This window comes from Alexandromys fortis, unplaced genomic scaffold (assembly GCF_014885135.2).
Source record: "Alexandromys fortis isolate MF-2015 unplaced genomic scaffold, M_Fortis_MF-2015_v1.1 scaffold_3, whole genome shotgun sequence".
Lineage (NCBI taxonomy): Eukaryota > Metazoa > Chordata > Mammalia > Rodentia > Cricetidae > Alexandromys > Alexandromys fortis.
The window spans coordinates 3,562,840-3,583,110 of NW_026067909.1; the positions used below are offsets into that span (position 1 = coordinate 3,562,840).

At 45.7% G+C, this 20,271-nt stretch overlaps 2 protein-coding genes across 4 annotated transcripts in view; one reads left to right on the forward strand and one right to left on the reverse strand.

Annotated features, from left to right (window-relative positions):
- The window catches only part of Dock1 (dedicator of cytokinesis 1), a 512,909-nt gene that overhangs the window by 226,658 nt on the left and 265,980 nt on the right, over positions 1 to 20,271 (forward strand). The gene's annotated exons all lie outside the window — the stretch shown is intronic.
- Insyn2a (inhibitory synaptic factor 2A) overlaps positions 1 to 20,271 on the reverse strand; it is a 67,038-nt gene that overhangs the window by 13,264 nt on the left and 33,503 nt on the right. The window contains exons 3-4 of one of the 2 annotated variants that reach the window (XM_050136680.1): positions 13,680 to 13,751; positions 250 to 792 (exon numbers count right to left, since the gene is read on the reverse strand). In XM_050136680.1, coding sequence (XP_049992637.1) covers positions 609 to 792; positions 13,680 to 13,751 — 256 coding nt within the window. In that variant the 3' untranslated portion in view covers positions 250 to 608. Of the gene's footprint in view, positions 1 to 249; positions 793 to 13,679; positions 13,752 to 20,271 lie in introns of those variants that run through there. The other variant, XM_050136681.1, reaches the window with a different exon arrangement.

Here is a 20,271-nt window from a genome sequence, read left to right on the forward strand (position 1 = left end):
GACAGCACACAAAGGCAGGTATACATAGAGTCACATTTTTGAGATTATTCATGGTCTCCGACCACTTGAAAAAAATTGTGCTTTCTCCGGAATTTAATGTGCTGAAAACTGCACTCGCCCCCTGCTTATTTGCAAAATGAAAGGTAAAAAAAAAAAAATGAAGTCTTTTGCTAACAGAAGGCTTGCTTTTTCTTCTCATTTAAAAAAAAAAAAAAGTCGTAAGAATAAAAGGCCAAAAATAATGAAAAGTTCCACTGTCTACAGAGGGACAGCCTGCTGCATGAAACGTTGATAACTCAATACTTGTTCATAGATGGGGGGGGGCTGCCAGGGGATAGATTTTTTTCCTTATCTTTGATTACGTAAGTTTTATTTCAGACTTTACACCCCACACCGGTGATCTGCAAAAGACACCTGGCAAGGGGTGACCGTCACTCCCTTTGCTGCAAATTATTTGTTGGTGCGAAGGCCTTTTTGGTACGCAGGGCGAGAAGCAGGGAGCACACATTGGCACCGCAGTTCCCTTGGTCCTATCCAGTTTGGAAAAGGACTGACTTAAATTCCAGTGGGTGTGAAAGACGGTCTGGGGACTCCCAAGCCCACAAGTCTTAAAGAAACCAGAGTTTCCACCTTCCGTGCTTTTTGGACTCAGTTTTGGATTTTTGCTTGGGTGTGGAGGAGTAAGTCTCCTGAGTGTAAGGCGAAGGGATGACCTGAGTTTCCTCGACAGGGTGCAGTTTTCTCAGCACAGGCTGGAGTTTGTCTTCCTGTTGCTTAAAATCCAGCTCCACGCTAGAAAGACAGAACACAGAGTTTAGTGCGTGACCCTAGAGATCTGGTTCCCCACCCCCAGTATGTTCTTGGAAAAGAACATCCTTTCACACAGGCAAACCTTTAAAGATCTAAAGGACACAGTTGTTCCACAGTCTTATCATGAGACTAGGGAGATGGCTCAGCCAATAAAGGTCTCATCCTGTAAGCATGAAGGTGTGACCAACCCTGAAAGCTCACTTAGAGCCCGGTGTAGTAGTGTTTGTCTTCAATTCCAGTGCTGGGGCCAGAGACTGGCCAGCCAGCTTAGCAATCAGTGAGCTCCAGGTTTGGAGAGAAGTCCCGCATCTAAAATTAAGATGGCGATTCACCAGAGACTACTCTCCCAGTAGCTACCATTTGCCTGTAGTTCCTCAGCTAGGGGAAGGACTTTGTACCCCTCTATCTGGTCCATGCTGGTGTTTTATGTGGCTTAAGCTAGGGCTTGTGCATGTTGTCTCAATGGCTGTGAGTTCCTACATGCAGCTGCCCTGTTGTGCACCGAGGACACTGTTTCCTTGTATTCATCTACTACCTCTGGCTCTTAGACTCTTCTGTCACCTCTTTCTCAGTGGCCCCTGAGCCTTGGGAGGAAAAGAAGACCATACATCCAAGAGTACTTAGGTGGTACAAACTGGTCTCGATCAGTAGGGGAAGAAAAAATAAAGGTCACCAAGTTCTGTTGGTGAAGTGGATCTGGGAGGAGATAGGGTAAGGGGTGTATATGATAAAAATACATGATTCAGAATTCTTCAATTGTCAAAAATGACATTGAAATAGACTGGAGAGCAGTAGAGGAAGATGTGTGACTCCACTTCTGACTTCCACATGCATGCACATGCGCACATGTGCACCTGGTCATCAGAATATGCACATACATACACCTTACACGAACTATTTGAATCTCAGTCTAGCAGAAGTCATGATGCATACACATGCGTGGCACATAATGCATCAAGCTGTGTCTTCCTGTGCAGCCACCACTGCTCAGGGAAGCCTCTGGACTGAAAGCACCATGAATCGAATGCCTTTGGCCTGCCTTCTTGCCAATTACTAGTTTCCTTACTAGTCTCAAACATTCTTAAGGACCACCGCTAGGAGGAGAGTGTGGGGAGGAGCCTTGTGGTTATCTCTTCAGCATTACTGAGAGGTCCTTGCTGTTATCAAGCACAGCTTTTCAGGAAGCAACAGAGATCTTGTTGTAATTGCACTGTGGGAGCAGGGGTGTGCAAGGATGTGTGTGTCAGAAAGATAAGATTGAAGATGTGCTTCAGAATATCGGCTGCTACTTAGGATGCCTCTGTGAGGAAGGCTGCCAGAGTGCTGGAGTTGTCCCTGACATCTTTGGTAAGCAGTGATGGTCTGCTAGAATCCACTCCGAAGGGATGCCCTGGCCCGCATGGTTTCCTCTGATGATGAGGCACTGAGGAGCTTTTCTTCCCATCCTGTGTTGTTTAGATCATATGGTTTGGACTTAGGCTGTGGAGTCTTCTACCCTGTCCTGTGGTCCAGATGCCAGACTAAATGTCAGTAGATTCCAGTGAATGTTCATGGCATTCTTCCTCTAGCCTGGGGGCACATAATACCGTCTATCAACACGGAATCCTATCCATTTAGAGCCATTAATCCCAGCCAAATTCTGACATTTCAGGAACACAAACCAGCAAAGCCGCATTATCTGGAGTTTTAAAAATAAGTTCAAGACCTATCGAATATACCAGTTTATGGTTTTTAAATCCCATATACCATTTTTCATATTGTCAAAGGTTGTAATATCACTGAGGGTTTTTTTTTTAATGTCAAGGGAAGTTTATGGCTATTTTCCACAAGAAGCCTTATTCTCTTCTCCATTTATTTTTTAGGAAGGCGTTGTGTGTGTGTGTGTGTGTGTGTGTGTGTGTGTGTGTCCCTGTATGCACACGTGTGTGGAAATTCAGAGGAAAACTTTTAGGAGTCGGTTCAAATCCTCTTTGTTCTAGGAAGTGGAACTGAAGTCCATTGTGTCAAATGTTGCATCGCTATGAGCTTATAGAGACAAGGCCCCTCCTAGGGACAGCTGTGCCAAGGGCAAACCTTCGGATGCTTGGAACCTGTGACATTCTAGCTTGTCTGGGCTGTGGTACCTGAGAAAATAGGAGATCCTGTCTTGGTGCCTGGGGAGCAGGGGTGAGTTAATTCTCTCATCATCAGTGAGCTTCCATTTACTTTAGCTCCAGGAGAGATAATTGCCTGTCTTGCCGAATTCTAGAAAGAGCACATTCTCAAACACCCAAAGATCTCTTAACTATCGTGAATAGTTCAAATATGACTGTGTTCTCACTATTACGTGTCAACTGCAGACTTTACAGTTGAGTCCGGTGCCGCAAAAGAAAAGGACTAGAGAATTCTTAGCCTGGACATTTAGACAACAAGGCCTTTCAGGAATTTGTGAGATGTGACATTTAGCTAAACTAATACCCAAATACGTCCTCCATGTCAAGACCATCGCAACTATCCCAGGTAGCCTTTTAGTGATTAGAACAGTGCATGTGGCTGGCATCTTCTGGGCTAACATACAGTCCTGGGCACCTGTAATTATTGAATTCCCATTAAGCGACTACACTGGGAATCCTGTCATTAACCAATTTATCACACCGTGGAACCATGTAATCACAGAGTAATCTAATCTGAGTTCTTGTTAACGAAATGACTCGACTTTATCTGTTGAGCAGAATCCCGTTTGTGCTCATCTAATATGCTGTAGCCCCGAGCAGGCTTGATAGGAGAGGGCCCCCAAGCCTGGCAGTAGGGGGGGGGTCCGTGACACAGTGACCACGAGCCCTGCCTCTCCTCACTGCTTGCTCTACCTTGTCCAGGTTGCAGTGTGTCTGCCTGGGGGTGACGTGTGGGTATCAGCCACCCACATTGTGGATAGGCGAACCCTGGCTGTTAAGTAACAAAAACACATGCTTTTTTCCCCTGCTGTCTGCTGGCAGTTTCTTCTTGTCAGAGTAGACACTGGGTTATTTGGGATCTGAAGTAGATGGCTGACTACATAGGGCAGTATTGCAAGGCTAAGAATCTGGTTTTCTCTGGCTGACTTAGAGCAAAGGTTTCTTTGATCTTAATGGCCAAATGGTGTTTGCTAGAAGCAGAGGTTCTGGATATTGCAGAGGTCTGTCCCAGTCCTCCCTCTCTGAGGACAGTCAGTTGGCCTATGGGTAGGCAGATGGCAGTGTCAGCATCTGTTCATTCCCTCCTTCCTTGTGGCCATTTGTTTACCCAGCTTGGGTGCTTTCTCTGGCTCACAGCATGGAATGCCACACTCTGTTTCCCCTCCCTACCCCACCCAGCTACACACGACTTCTGCAACCTGACCACAAATCCTCATCTTTCATCTTTGAGTTCCTTCTTTGCATGGCATTAAATGTGGAGAATTCTGTGTTTGCGTAGGTGCTGGGACCTGGCCATGGTTTTCTGGTTAGTGGGCTCTGGCATCAGATAACAGGATACACCTTGTACTGAACGTAAGAGAAAGATCCATGGCCCCCCGTGTTGACAGCTGTTGCCCAGGGCATGTTGTTGATCCCCTCTGAAGCTTTCCTTTTCTTGTCTGCACCTCTGTTCTCTTTCCAGGCATCCAAAACAATGCCTCCAATTAGAATTCCCAGTGGGCAGAATTCCTGTGTCTACAATTGTTGCATTGCCTTGACCACACTCCTCTGTGGGTCCTGGTGACTCATGATTAAAGAATGCAAAGACATTTCATTTCTCTGGTTAATTCTTTTCCATAAATATTCTTGCTCTTAATTATGGGTTTACAAAATAATTTTCTGTATATTTCTTGTGTATGTGTGCAAGTATTAATATATGTACACATGTTCCTGTACATGTGTGTATGTATATATACACACATGCACATCATACAGGATTGAGATCAATCTGTCTGGGGCAGTCTATCACTGGTGGCCTGGAACTTGCCAACTAAAGCTAGGTTGGTTAGCCTGTGAGCTGCAAGAATCTGCCTGTCTCCACCTTTCCAGTTCTGGGATTTAGAGTATTTGCAGGATGCCTGTTTTTTTTTTTTTTTTTTTTTAATGTGTGTTCTGAGGCTGGGCTCAGGTCCCTCTGCTTGCACTTTATCAACAGAGCACCTCTCCTGCATAGTCTATCTATTTCTACAGAAGTAAAACTTTGCCTGAGTCTCAGGCTGCTCTCTCAGCCCATACTCAAGCTCGGTTTTTATTCCTAATGCTTTTCTAGCCATTTCATGGGCTGTTGCAGTACAGGGTCCTGGTGTTTCTCTACTCCCTCCTCCTTGTTTGAAGCTCTCGCAGAACTTAGGTTCTGCTAACTCTTGTCTCTTCCTCGGCTTAATTGAATGCCTCAGTTGAAACCTCTCTCCACTTCTCACTCTGCAGCAGGGAAGGGTTAAAGGCAGGTGAGTGTGGCCCCCAAGCACTTTGCTGGTTTTCCTGAAATGGAAGACCCCACGTTTTTTTCATTTCTCCTGCCTGCTGATGCCCTGTGGCTCAGCGAGCCTCAGATCCTGAGCCTCCGTTTCTAATTCTCTTTGAGTTAGATCACAGAGTCCCTAGTGCTACCTGTGACTCCCCACATCTTGCTCTGACACTGTGGATAAATCATGTCACCTTGGGGACCTGAATCCCCTTGGCTGTGAAGTGGTGATGAACAGTCTTCCACTGATATAGGACAAAGCTCCAGAAGCTAGTGCACCGGGAGCACGAGGGAACGCTCACCCTGTGCCTTTGGATAGGATAAGTAAAGTTCTGAGTACAGCACCACGTGGCAGTGAGGGCGACTGCTGTATGGACATCGAGACCTCAGCCCCATGGGAAAACACCAGCGTTGTCCAGAGGAAACTGATGGGTAGGGACCTTTCCAGATCGTGCCCCTTGTGTGCTAAAGGAAAGATAAACCTTCCTCTCCGGTCCTGTTTATCCACGTCCTCGACCCACCTCTCCAGGCAGTAGAGGAAACATTTCGCCATAGGACATCTAAGTGACACTTCCGTCTAGTGTGTCCAACATCACATCTTTCTAAAAGTCCAGTCAACTGTCTTCCCTCGCATGGTTGGTAACCATGACCCCCATCCTTCCAGATGGCCATGCCACAGACCCTGACGGTAACCAGTCACGCATGACCATTCTGTTTTCAGTGATGGTTTTCTTTCTTTGGGGTGTAACTGCAGCGAAACTCAGAGAGTGCAGGACGTTCATCCTTTCTAAAATCCACTGCAGTGTGCTTCCCGTTACTAGGATTTGGTTATAATCATAGTCTGCTCCTTGATTGCGTTTATCATTTTGAAGATGGACACTCCTCTGTTCAGACAGATAAACGGCCTCCTGGATACACCACTGGGAGTTGGTAAAGCAGCCTGCCTCTGAGCCCCTGGCCAGAACTCTGCTCCTCTGGAACAAAGGCTACAACCCCGTGTTAGCCACAAGAAGCCTAGGGTAGTACACATACCGGTATTAGCAATGTTTGATTATGGTCTCTGGAGTCTTGGGAATGGTCCTATGTGTTTTCCAGGATGCTCTTTTCAGATGCCTGGCCAAAGGAACAGGCTGCCCAGTGGGCCAAGGAACCACTGTACCCTTAAAGATAAATCACTGAAATCTACTCAGAGGATTTTTTGCAAACCAACTCAGGAATTAGGGACAAGCCTGAATCCTGTATTTAGGCCCTAGAGAATCCTCCTATTCACCTAGAAACTGCAGGGCATTCATTTCCTAATGAAACTGACAAACTCCCTCCTTCCTTGGTACTGATTTCCACTTCAGCAAAAAGCGCTTTAACTTTCACCTACAGGTGAGGGCTGTGGCTTCTGTGGGTTCTTCTGCCCTGAGTAAAATTTAAGCCATTGCTTTACAAACAAACCAGGGGATATGAGCAGTTTCATTCTGAGTGCCATTGTTAGTTTCACAGTGTCTGCAAGGTGTTGCTGGAGCTTTTAAAAATCCTTACATACTGGGGGAAAAGAGATAGTGTATTTTTAGATTCTAAGAGAATACTGAAAAAAATTGGATTATTAGCTTTGGGAATTTTCAAGGAGAATTTTGAGGCCTGTCAAAGCTATCTTTTTTTTTTTCTCCTGACTTAATTTATTTTATTAAAAAAATATTTTTGTTATATTTGGATAACATCACATAAGATATTGTTCATGGAGTCCATTCTGTCACTGTTCCATACCCCCTCCCATTTCCACTTGAAATGTGTGAATGATAACACAGCAATATATGTTAGATGGAAGATGGATTTTTTCCCACCTCGGCTCATACTGCTCAAGAACTTAATATGCACAAGTGGAATAATTGAAGGGACACTGGCCAGGGTATTTCCACTAAGAGATAATCGTTGGATGACACAGGCTGCAGAGACTGCTGCTCCAAGTGGCTCTGGATGGCCTCAGATTGGCACTGCTTCTGCATACAAATGCAATTACCTCTCCACAATGAGACTTCATTAGCCGTGTTGCTGTCCTGCTCCCTCATCCTGACCATCTCCTTTCTGCACGACACTGGCAATCTGGTCCTCTTGTGTATCTGGATTTCTTTGCAATTGTGTATTTTGTGTGCCCAATGTGTGGTAAATTAGTTGGGATGATATAAGAAAATGCAGTCAGGTCTCTGTGACTGGTTATATTCTTTAGCCTATATAACCACGCGAAGAGTGTTTTCCTCACCTTTCCTAAAATCTGACTATTATTTTGGGCAAGGACATATATACTTAAGATACTTCCTACTTGAGACTCCACCTACTGGAAAGCCCTCAGTTATGCCCATGGAACCATCCTTAGAGATGCTCTGGGACCTGCCAGTTCCTAGCTCTCCAGCAGAGGGAGCTCTGGAGAACACAGCCAAGCCACCATTTCACCCTGACTCTGAGTTGCCTGGCATCCGTCCATGGTATCCTGTCTCCTCCATACCTGCTCTGTTTCAGATGATGGAGTGTGACATCTCACAGGACAGCTCACAAGCCTCCTTGTGGCGCTAAAACAAGGTCTGGGTAGGTCAGGGCTTTCCCTTCCTTCCTGGTAGCACCCTGCCCACTCACTGCCCTAGTGAGTGATTACTGATGTCACCTGAGGCCACTTTTATGGTAGCCTTGATACTAAAGAAATGAAGCAGGAGTGGGTAGCATCTTCCAGAAGTCTGTTCTAACCCTGCTCAAGAAGAACTTCCTCTCTGGAAACAATTCTCTTTAATTAATCTGCGTCAACATGATTATTATCTTTTACATCTTGGTACTATCCCCCACAGCCTTTGAATCAAGTCTGCCTCACTGTTATTTCCATTAAAGCACACCCATTAGAATTCACCCCCTTTCCCTGTGTTGTTATTTTATGAATTAACCAGTTCAGTAAAAGAGGGAAGGGGCGGATTTGCTAATGGCCTCTTTCATTGTTCCCTTTGAAACCAACTCTGAACACAAGGTGAATCACTGGTGACATCAGAGTAGTCTGGCAACGGAGTTCCCCAGATAGGCTGGATACAAAAGATTTCAGCATTTATCCGTAAAGCATTTCTAAACTAATTAAAGCATATTTTGACAGGAAGTAGGAATGATTAGGCAAAAAAAAAAAGTTTTACTTAAAGGAAAGTCCAACTCAAATCTCTTTTAATCTTCTTTCATGCAGAACCTCTTCTTCATCTGAATATCTCAGTTGGTCCAGATCACAATCAAAGGGGTGCCATCTTAGGGGAAAATGTGATTATGTCAACCATCTCAGTTTTCCAGTTGTAGGAGATATAGAACCTGCTGGGTGCTTAGCATTTCAATGAGCTGGTGAGCAGTGAACACCACCATCAGTTATGGGTTAGATCTGCATAACCAGCTGTCAATAGAGGGGTAGGGTATGGGGGGGCTGCTTTATAACTGTCCATGTACTCACCCCGTGCACATGCCCAGTTGGAGTCCCCAGGCCCTTCTGTTGCTTTGTGTTTGTAAATAGTCAGCTTCTTGGATTTCATAGATGGAAAGGATTCTTTGTCATTCTGCAGGGCTTAAAGGTGGATGGCTACCAACCCACCAGAAAGGGACCAACTGAGCCCTGAACGCAGGGCTCTCAGATGTGGGAGACTGGCTCTGGCTTCCAGGCTAAGGCTAAAGCTTCCAACCTTTGCTTGGTCTCCTTCCCCTGAAGCTTTCAAGACCTTTTGTCCTTTTAGTAATTTTCCTGTCGTGGCATTCTCCGACTTTATAGCGAGATATGTACCCATGACAAAGGCATCCATACAAGACCACGTCCATCTCCGTCACAAAGCAGGCAGCCTGGTCTTGAATACAACACCCTCCTTGCCTCCCTGAGCCAACCCCTACTAGATGCACAGGATTTGTTCTGCTCTGTGGAGAAGACAGCTGGGTTTCCAGTGTTTAAATGCGAGACAGATGGGGTCAAGTTCATTGTCCTGTAGGGCTGTCTGCCAACAAGCAGGTATGACAAATTGCAATTTGGGGACATTGGCAGCTTTCACGGCCCCTCGTGTACTTTGGCTCCTAAGATAACCATGGCGATGTGGCATTTTAAAAATCTCCCAATTTGGAATCTGCTTTAGCCTTCCTCATTCCCAGACATGCTCCTAGCAAGCAGTGGCTGAAATATTAAAGTGCAGGTCCATAGGTGCTCGACTCAGGAATACAGTCGCTTCTCCTCTGTGCTAAAGCCAGGCTTTGGACAAACCACGAGGACCTGACCTTGAGCTAAGCTTTCCTCTTTTGCTCAGATTGTCGTCATAGAGACAGTCAGTTTGTCTCCCATGATGTACCAGTTTTTTTGTATTCAGATGGTACCCTTAACTGATGTGCCCCATTAACCATGATTGGTCTTCCTTGTGTGATGTTGCTTCCTCCTACCCAAGGCTATTGCTATTGAGCTGACAGGTCTCTCTCTCTCTCTCTCTCTCTCTCTCTCTCTCTCTCTCTCTCTCTCTCTCTCTCTCCCAGACTCTTCAGTGTTCTACAACTGTCTGCTTGCCAAGAAATATGCTGTATTTGTTCCTGGACTTGTTTATGCCCTTTGTATTTATAATTGAAATGATGTGACTTGACTATTATAGATACCAGTAAATTATTCTTGTCTTTGGGGAAGAGGGAGATATCAAATAAAATGCACAGAAAGAATAGGGGCAGCTCCAGTGTGCACACAGGTTTCTCTGAGGTCTGGTTCTGTCACATGGCATGACATTATTTTCAAGACAGGGAAGCAGCCATGACTCCTAGAAGATAATCTACATTTAGAGGAAATGCTCAGGCCTCACTGCAAAAGACAGCCAACACCTTAAAGCATATAAGTGAAAGATTTCAGTATTTATCATTGAAATTGAAATGACATACTTATGCCAGACAGATAAGAGTTGCTGTGGTTTCTCCCAAGACAGTGGGTTCTCAGGTCATGAACAAGGCTACATTTTTCTTGTCTTTAACATTTGTTCCCGTGAGCCTCAAGCAACTTTTGTGTCATTGGAGACACTGTGAGAGGAATTGTTGTGTTTGATCTCTAATAAAGAAGGGCAGGAGCTGGGTGTAGTGGCTCACACCTTTAATCCTGGCACTTAGGCGGCAAAGGCAAATGGCTCCCTGTTAGTGTGAAGTTAGCCTGGTCTATACATGAGTTTCAGGATAGCCAGGGCTACATAGTGATGCCCTAGCTCTAGACCAAACCATACAAAGAATGACAGGAATATGGAGGGGAAGGTTACGTGAGTTTGTGTGTTCCACTTATAGAAACAGTGATGCTTTATTGAACACTAGTTACAAGATTCAATGAAACAGGGACTTAAGGGATTGTGGGAACTCCAGCTGGACTGTTAACATGCAGAATGTTCCAGAACTTGCTTACTAAGCCAGAGTAGATTCTGTTTACATGTTTGGCCTTGCAGTTTGTTGTTTGTTTGTTTGTGTTTTCTTGCTCTGAATGGAATGGAAGAGAGAGAGATAAAGCTGCATTCCTCCTTCCCCATCCTCTGCGGATGCTTCTGCATTTGTTCGGGGCCTGAGGGAGCCTCTGCAAGGCAGGAAAAGCCTCTTTTCTATCCTGCTTATGAAAATGCATACCACCAAATCTTATTGTCAATGAACAGACCTCTGGGGGCTGATGGGCACCCGCTGGTTTATGCAGGCGAACCAGAGGGATAAGCAAGCCTCTGCCTTTGTATTTCATGAGTCTTCCTGAGGTTCTGGTACATTCTTCTGGTGCCTGAACACCCACTGCTCTTTTGGATGACCTTTGGCAAATGTGCTTGGATTCATGCAGAATGCTGGTTGAGCCAATTCAACGTGGTATCCTCTCTAGGCTAATTCCCCCGAAAGACAAATTCTTATCCTTCTCTGACTCATTAAATCACTTTTAATATCACTTTTTATGTAAGTCACCCCTGGATTTAGAGATAAATTTATTTAAATTATTTCAGTTACATTGGACAGTGTCCTAATAAATTCTCTTTTCAATCACCCACAAAATGTTAAGTAGTTTTAGGCTGAACATGCTCGTCCCATGAAGGTTCTCTGGAAGTCTCTGCCTCTTCAGTCTAGTCACAGTGGAAGACTGGATGAACTCTGGCGCTGGAAGTGGGCTGAACCTCAGGGAGGAATTGCCTGATGCACACTCGCAGGCCTTAGTTTTATTAATGTCATCAGTTAAAAATGGAATGTCCTGGTTAAAGCCATTCACTGTTGATTTAAAGTCCTTATCCACAGTTTGGACTTAGTGCTAACATCCCACCAGGCATGCTCATCTGAAAGGTGGTTACAAAGTTCCCACCACGCATGCTCATCTGAAAGGTGGTTACAAAGTTCCCACCAGGCATGCTCATCTGAAAGGTGGTTACAAAGTTCCCACCAGGCATGCGCATCTGAAAGGTGGTTACAAAGTTCCCACCAGGCATGCGCATCTGAAAGGTGGTTACAAAGTTCCCACCAGGCTTGCGCATCTGAAAGGCACTCCCTCTGGAACTGAAACGTGGAGTTCTAGATAGAAAAACCGCTCATGGTACTTGATTCTTTTTACTTCTACACTGATGGCAGCCAAGAACAATTGAGAGCCTCACACCCTGACCAGGGTTGCTGGAGTTTCCTGGATCTTTGTCTGTTGCCCATTCCTTAGCCCTTTACTTGGGCCTCTTACAAAACCTTGGTGCAGGATGGATTCAACATGGTGGGCCTTCTCAGCTCCAGCTCTAACGACGCCTTGGGCCTAGCGACTTTATTGTCATGGGCTTTCCTATGCATTGCAGGATACCATCAGCACCCTTGGCTTCTTCCTACCCATCAGGTACCAGTCATGCATGCCCACCTATGACCAACGAATCCCTCAGATTCTGCCCATTGTCCTGTGGGAGTCAGAACCTCAGTGCCTACACCTAGCTGTGGTTTCTTCTGCCAGCATCCTGACAACATTTCCATGTGATCCAGCTCTGCTTTTAAAGACCCGAGACTATATCTGGGATGCTCAGCCTGGGTTATCATGGTCATATCTCTGCAGCACCTCAGCACAGGACCTGACGAGTGTGAGACTAAGTGGCCTGAAGCCTTCCTACTCTGTCCAGGTGTGACCTCTTTCGTGTAGTGGTAGTGACATTTTGTTCACTGTTGTTTTATTATTTTATTTTTTTTATAGGGGAACAAGGAGAATCCTGTCTGTAGTTTTAGACATATAAAACTATTTAGTTACTACTGGGCTTTTTTTGTGATAATTTTACAGCTACTAAAATTATTATTTTTTTAAAAGAAGATATACAGATAGCATTAGGTATAGGAAAAGATGCTTACTAACCATCCGGAAATGTAAACCAAAGCCACACGGAGACATTGCCTCGATTTATAAAAACAACACTACTGTTAGTTGTTGAACCGGATGTGAGGAAAGGAGGATGCTGTTGTTGGGATGTGTGCCGCCACAACCACTATGGAAAACCCTGTGAACTGTCCTCAGCAAACCCCAACTGCCACCATAAGGCCTACGCCATGACTCATGGGCATACTCCCAATAGAAAGGAGCTCAGTGTTATCTCAGAGATGTCTGCACTTACCGCTGCAGCCCAGTTCACGCCAGCCAAAACACAGGAGCCCTCTCAGCCCTCGACCTCATTTTTCAAGTATACAAACGGACCAAAGCTAACACCTATCACTGTGGCCATAGTTAGTAAAAATTACACACACACACACACACACACACACACACACACACACGAGGGGAAAAAAAAGACAGCAATTTCTGCAAGTTTTGACAATGCCTTAAAATCTTATTACTGTCAAGGACCTAAATGTAACTTTTGCCTGCTGACGGTTTCTGATCTATTCTTGTGGGTGTCAATCCTTACAAAGTTCATATAAAAACAAAACACATGACAAGCTTTTGTAGTTTCCTGGGAGGGGATCCTACCTCAGGGGAGGAGAGAACCACAGACCTTGTGAGTTCCTTGAGAATCCCTGTCCATATGATGTGAGCAGAGGGGACCTACCATGGACTCCTACGCTATACAGTGTGGATCTGCACCTTTGATCCATACCATCTCATGGGCATAGATTTTACTGTTTTGCTGGAGCACAGTTTTGTGCTCCAGGCTATAGATTCCCAGGGAGCAAGCCATCAAAATGATACTGGCTCCCTAGACTGGGATGGTGCATTTGCAAGACAAGCGTGTTCACACTCTTCTTCAACCTGGGATTGTAGACCTGGGCAGTGGGGGTTGGGGTTTGGTAGAAGGATGACTGTTTAGACATAGCTTAGAACTATGGCCAAAGAAGGATCTTTACTTTTTTTTTCTCTGATGGAATCTTCCCAGCATGGTCCCAGTGATTCTCGCATTAGTGGGTAAACAACCATTTGTCCGTCAGAATAAGAAAGTGGGAAGAGAGTGTTGACGTACCTATAGATAATACATGCACTGTTCCTGCACGTGTCACAATTAGCTGTGTCTTGCCCCGTCCGATATGAAAGCCTACAAGATAAGAACAGGAGAGCATTACAAACAGCGGCTGGGGATGGGGGGGCCCGGCCGCTGGCCTCACATAGCTGAAGCCTCAAATCAGACGCCTTCCCGATGGTGAGGAACTTGTGATCATAGGAACTGACGCCTCTGTGTTTACCACTGAGCTCCTGTCTGTGCCTTTATGGTACCAGCCAGTACCCGTCTACAGCCAAGATGTCACTGAAATTAAATTTAGAATGTGAACAGACGCTCCCGGATGACGTGTGTAATCTGATTGCGTTATAACCACGAGGAGTGGGATGTTTCAAAGTAGCTTTATGTTTATTGTATCTTTTAAAATATCTACCGGAGAAACCCATGGGTTTAAAGGCTGACAACTGCCTGGTTTTGTGACCTACCAATTCCTGTCCTGCTAGAGCAGGGTTTGACACACATGGCCTCTGCCTCAAATCCTACCCCAGCCTCCATAACCCATCTGTCTAGCCTTCCAAGGATGGATTTTATGTTGTTAAATGCTTGAAAAAGAATCCAAAGAATAATATCTATAACACGATTCAATTATGCATGTCTCCAAGGGGTTTCATTCCAACCATAAAGATTGTGATTTAAAACATAGGTGAATATGCATATAATTTCTTTTGCTTTTTGCCTTTTGGTCTATAAATCCCAGAATATTCCCTCAGTGGGTCTGTAGAGAAAACAGCTCTGGCGCCTCTGACTGTATCTCTCCTCCAGTCAAGGCTTCTAACGCACTCTCCGGCTGTGCCGTCTGCTAAGTGATGGCTCTATAAGGGCATTACATGGCAGACTTCAGTTCGCCCTGGAGACCACGCAGGTGTGTGTGTGTGTGTGTGTGTGTGTGTGTGTGTGACACACACATGCGTGTCAGGGATTGTCACTTTCTCATAATAAGATAACAAACTTTAGCTTTTTTTTTTTTTTTTTTTTTTTTTGTAGTATAGTATTGAAACTTGCTTTGCTTTAATGGGTTAGATTTTCTTCCCCAGGTCAGGTTTACCTGGAAGATACCTTGGACCATTTGCCCTCCAAGAACCTTGTGTGTGGTGCTCTGTGCTCCCTCCCAACTACTCTCCCCTAGCTAGACTTCCTGCTCCTTCTAAGACGCCCGCATACTGTATTCTAAACATTATTTGCACCCAGGGTTCAACGGGAGCAGCCGAATCGGTTTGGTTGATGGCGGGAGAAATGTTTTCACCTGGATTGATTTCTAATCACGTTGGGGGCAGATCTGCATGGACCAGCAAGGGAGAGTCCTGTGTACAGTGGCTGCGTCAACACCAGTTGTGTGTGTTTGTATCATCTTTCGCTGTGTCTACTGTGTGCATATGCATCACGAGTTTCCAATTGAAAATATCATTTGTTTCCTCGTTTATATTTTGCGTTATGTAAACATCTGACAAAAAAAAAGCACTGGCTGCTCAATACTGACATTGTCTCCGTGGACTCCGTAAATGCGGGCATGACTTTGAGTTCAGTGCCATTTATTTGAGTTTGGTGTAGCTTATTTGTTAATCAAATGATCACACTCTGCCCCACAAATGTTGCCAAACATTGCTAGGATTCACTGAAAAGGAGTTAGGATCACAGTATCACTGTGTTTGTACTGTCCCTCTGCTATCCTGGGCTCCTTTGGACACCCATATCTGGCCTTTCCCCCTGGGCTTCATGTCCTCCCTCTGTCCTTCCCCATACATGGCAGTTCTTGCTCTTCGCTCCTGTCCCCCAATGGGCAAGCCCCTTGTATACACACTGCCTCCTCGTACCTTCCTAGACAGGGACCTCCTGGGTATGCACAGGGTCGTTCTCTTTTCTGTTTACTCAAATGAGCTTGGCCCTCAGCTTGTTCTTGATCTTAGCCACCATTCAGTGAGCAATAGGTGCTGGCCTTGAGTCCACATCCCTGGTGTGACATCTTAGCCGTGTCACGCTGATGTGCTGCCACTCTGGGGGCGGGGTTGCCCACAAAGTTCTGCTGCCCTAATGGGTATGAGCCATAGAGAGAGAGTGCACCTAGTAGTCTTTTGTGCTAGCCACTTCCAAGCTCTTGTTGCTTAAAGAAGGCTGCTGTGGTCCCTAACCACTGTCTGGGGCACTCATAGGTGCACTTCAGTCTCCTAGAACCTTCCTGCCCTAGACCTCACTATAACCTCTACTGGGCCTGATCAGCGTCATACCCCATTTTTGCTCAGTCACCTCCAAGCCTCAAGAGTCTCACTTGTATTAGTGCCTGGAGTCTTCCAATTAATTATTCTCTTCTCATTTTATAGAACAGAATCCATCCACACTCCAGGCCCAGGATCTCATTATTCTTAGACCCCAGGCTTCTGATGTTCTGTGCTGCCTTGCCTCTATCCAGGGACCTGTGTTTTTCACTACATGTAATTGGCAGCTTGGGATAGTCAGTGAATCCGAAAAATGACAGGACAAAGGCTTCAGGCACCAGAGAGTCACAAGAGGACCCTCCTCCAGGATGGTAGAATACTTTAGCAAGAAACTGTCCTTTCTAAGCTCTCCTGAGCAGACTGTGCTAATCACTTATAAAAGGCACACATATCCATCCCAGACAGTTAGCACATACCTACTAAGTCAGGCATGGTTGTGGCCGTCCAGAAGCTAATTGGGATGATGCTAAGTGCTTGCCCTTTTGAAGTGCTCAGCAGAGGAAGAGGCACGTGGTCACCCCACAGGGAGGACTGGATGGTCTCTTAAGGCTGGTCAGTCACATTGCTGTTTTCTTGGGGGTATTTTCCATCAGCTTTCCCTGAGACTTACGTTCAAGACTTCATTACCTACCAGAACTCTCTTGGAGAGCCCTTTCTGAACGTTTCTAGCAGTTTCTGTAGTACCCTTGCTGTGTTTGACATTTAGAGGAATCAGACAAGTCAAAGAGGGATGACCTTGGGATCAAATGTAAAATGTTGACCTGTACTTTGTGGCTCACTCACTCCAGGGCTCCTGCCAGCAGCAACTGTCAATCAATGACCCAAGTGGATTTTTATCCACTGAAGAAGTGTTCTCCATACAGGACTTTTGACTAAGGGATCTGTTGTGCTAACTGATCGTGGGCCTTCCAAGCTGGAGGATTTGGCTTAACTGATCATGTGAGGGCCACTTTAATAACAGGGCTGCAGTATCTGAACTGGGTCTGTGCTGCAAACACAGATATAACAGATACGTTCCTCCATTCAAAGGCTACGCAGGTCTGGCCCTACTTAGCCTCTGAGATGAGATGAGGGTGGTATGGTCATAGACCAGAAGGCAAGAACACCAAGTGACAATCAACAATATCCCCGGTTTCTCCCTCTCCCCTCAGAACCCTATCCATAAAGCCAGCGTTTGGAAGGACCGTCTCTCTGTCCACTACTGTAACTGAGAAGAGCACAAAGCTCAGACCACTACAGCAAGAGCTTCTTCAGGGACAGTAGGCATAGATCTCAGGTGAATCAGAAGTTCCCGGATGTAAGAGCTTATGCCACTGACCTAAGAACAACCAGGACATTTTGACCAGTCTTTTTTGGGAGTGGGGGTTGGGGGGGGTCTGAAAAGTGCTAACTTTGTAAGGTTTTCCTGTTACTTGCTTTGAGTTGTCCATGCTTCATACTCAATTATGAGTTCATCATCGATTCAATAGCTTGTCCCATTGGCTTGTTCTGTCAATATGACTCTGGCCAACTCTTATAGTTGGGCTTTGTTTTCTTAAGGTCCTGAACAACACATGAATCAAATGGCATATGGGTGCCACAAGGAAATGGAAGGATACATTGTGGAAAGTTCTGGTCTCACAAGATGATCTCCTCTGGACTCCAGTGCCAAACACATTTGTCCCATATAAAGACAGCATTGCACTCCCCCTGTCCCACTGTAGGGACCAGTAAGCTTTTAGTCTGAACCATAGATATTGGACTTGTGAAATAAGATCCAGCACCAAGGACAGCACCCAGACCAAGCAGTCTTTAAAATGTTTAAGATCATTTTCTCCAGTGTGTGTGTGTGTGCGCGCGCGCATGTGTCCCTGTCCTTCCTTCCGTCCATCTCTCTATCCATCTATCTGCCCATCGCCATTCATGAGTATGTATCTCTGTAGAGGTAACCATGCACATGGAACCTGCATGCATCATGCGTGTGTAGTTCCAGATAGCTATGAGTGTCAAGGCCCAGGCACTTTCTTCTGTTTGTTTAGGACTGAATCTCTTGCTTGCCTGGAACAAGCAGACAAGGCTATTTGTGAGTTCCCAGGATCTGTCTTTATATCCCATCTCGTGATCACTAGGATTATAAGAACATGCCAATAAACCCAGCTTTTCATATGGCTTTCTGGTGACTGAATGCTCACACTTGCAAGGCAAACACTTTAGTGACTGATCCATGTCCTCAGCCCTGTGTACCCTTTTTCCTTGACTCTAGTACACCATTCCAAGTCAGAACTCAAATCCATCACCCAGAGCTTCTTTCTCTTTGCTGGTGCTCTTTGAAAACAACTTTGTGTTGGATTGGGGTTTCTGTACTTAACAAAAGGTAATGTTAGACTGGAGAAAATAGGGTACAGCACCAAGGACAACATCCAGGCCAAGGGGCAATCTTTTAGAGAGCATTTTAAAACCGTGTGTGTGTGTGTGTGTGTGTGTGTGTGTGTACAAGGTACAGGTAACTAGACATGATTTACAAGCTTGATATGGGTGTGAAGAATATGACTTTAAGGGAACCTGGACAAGGACTTGGTGTTCTCTGAAAATACAATTTAGACAAGCTTGTTCCACAGGGCACTTCCGGTGAAGACCATTTATGGGGTCACTTCTGCTTTGATATAAAACCTTATTTCTCAACAAGGCTTTACACCATTTAAAAAGAGTACAGCACATGTGGCTGGCAGAATACAGCCTGTATCTCTGGGTGTCAATGCTCTGAGAACCAGATGGATGCCTCCTTGTAGTGGCCAGGGCCCCCTGATTTCAGTTTGGCATTCCAGTCTCCCTAGCTATGGAATGCTTTCATACTCACTTCTTCCAGTTCTTCAGTTGTTGTTAGTAAAAGTCCCTGAATACATAAATATAAATACATGTTTTTCTGCAAGCGTATTCCCCTTTCATACATTTTTGAAAAAGCATTGGTAACAGTTCCTGTGTGGGATTCTCCAGTGTTTCTTTTTACTGGAGATGAATTATCAAAGAAAAAAAGGAAGGGAGGCACAGGGCTGAGCTGCTGCATGGTTTTTATACCAACCCACAGGGATGCTAAAGGAAGAAGGATGGATGCCAGTCTCAGCTGAGATAAGCCAAGGTGCTGTCCTGGGCTGCAGAGATCCCACGGGCCAAGGGAAGAGAGTGACAGGTGGTAGGAAGCGGTGTGAGGTGTACAGGGGAAAGGTCACTGGGGTTCCCTTCTAATCCCCACCCAAGCTGCTTTGTGTTGCTGACACCCTGAAGGATCTGCGAGAGACAGGGCCCTTGGTCCTTGCGTAAAACAAGATTAAGCAAAAGTCAAACACTGCTTGTTTGGGTAGAAGATCAGAAAGTAAAAATGGAGGAGGGGGTTAAGGAGGAAGAGAGAAGTTAGGAAGAAATGGGGAAGATAAGGGGCAGGGAAAACCAGGCAGAAGGGGAGAGGAAGGGGAAGGAAGAAGAGGAAGAAAAGGGAGGAGGAGGTGGAGGAAGAAAAGGGAGGAGGGCTAGAGAGAGGAGTAGCAGGGGACAGGGAAGAAAAGGAGAAAGAGGATGGGGAAGAAGAGCAGGAGACAAAGGCAGGGAAGAAGGTGCCCAGGATGACGTCACCCCTCCCTCTGGTTTTGAGAAGCAGAGCCCAGTGGAGTTCTAAGATTGCAGAGGAAACCGTCTGGGATGGGTATGTTGGTTTTCTGACCTCAAACAGTAACACTGACATTGTTTTGACTGAGGTCGGTTGTTCCTGCAGCCACAGTGATGTCTGTGCCCCCACCCCCAATAAGATCTTTTTGTTTTCGTGGTACTGAGAATCAAACTCGTGACCTTGCACAACTATGAAAACAACCTCAGCTCCACTGCAAGGGATTATTCAAACATGGAGGGATGATTGGAACACTAGCTACCAGAGCGGAGGTGAGGGATGGGGAGAGCTGCTGAAGTCTAGGACTATTCAAAGGAGGGGGAAGGGGAGAAAGAAGGGAGAATAGGAAGTGGGGAGAGGAAAGAAAAGAGGAGGAAAAAACAAGGAGGGCTGGAGAAATGGCTCAGAGCTGGAAACCCAGGCTGTTTCCAGCTCCCACACGGCAGCTCACAACCATCTATAACTCCAGGTCCAGGGGATAGGGCAACCCTCTCTGACCTCCACAGGCACCAGACACTTTACACTGTGTACATATGCATGCAGGTAAAGCACCCATGCATGTAAAATAAAAACCAGCAGATCAGAATGAAAAAGAGAGAAAGGGGAGGCAGAGAAAGCAGGGAGACCTTAAATTCTCAACCTGAAACTCCCTTGCTCTCCCCTGTCTTGGTGGCCACATTAGTCTTTGTACTGAGTCTGATTTGGCGCC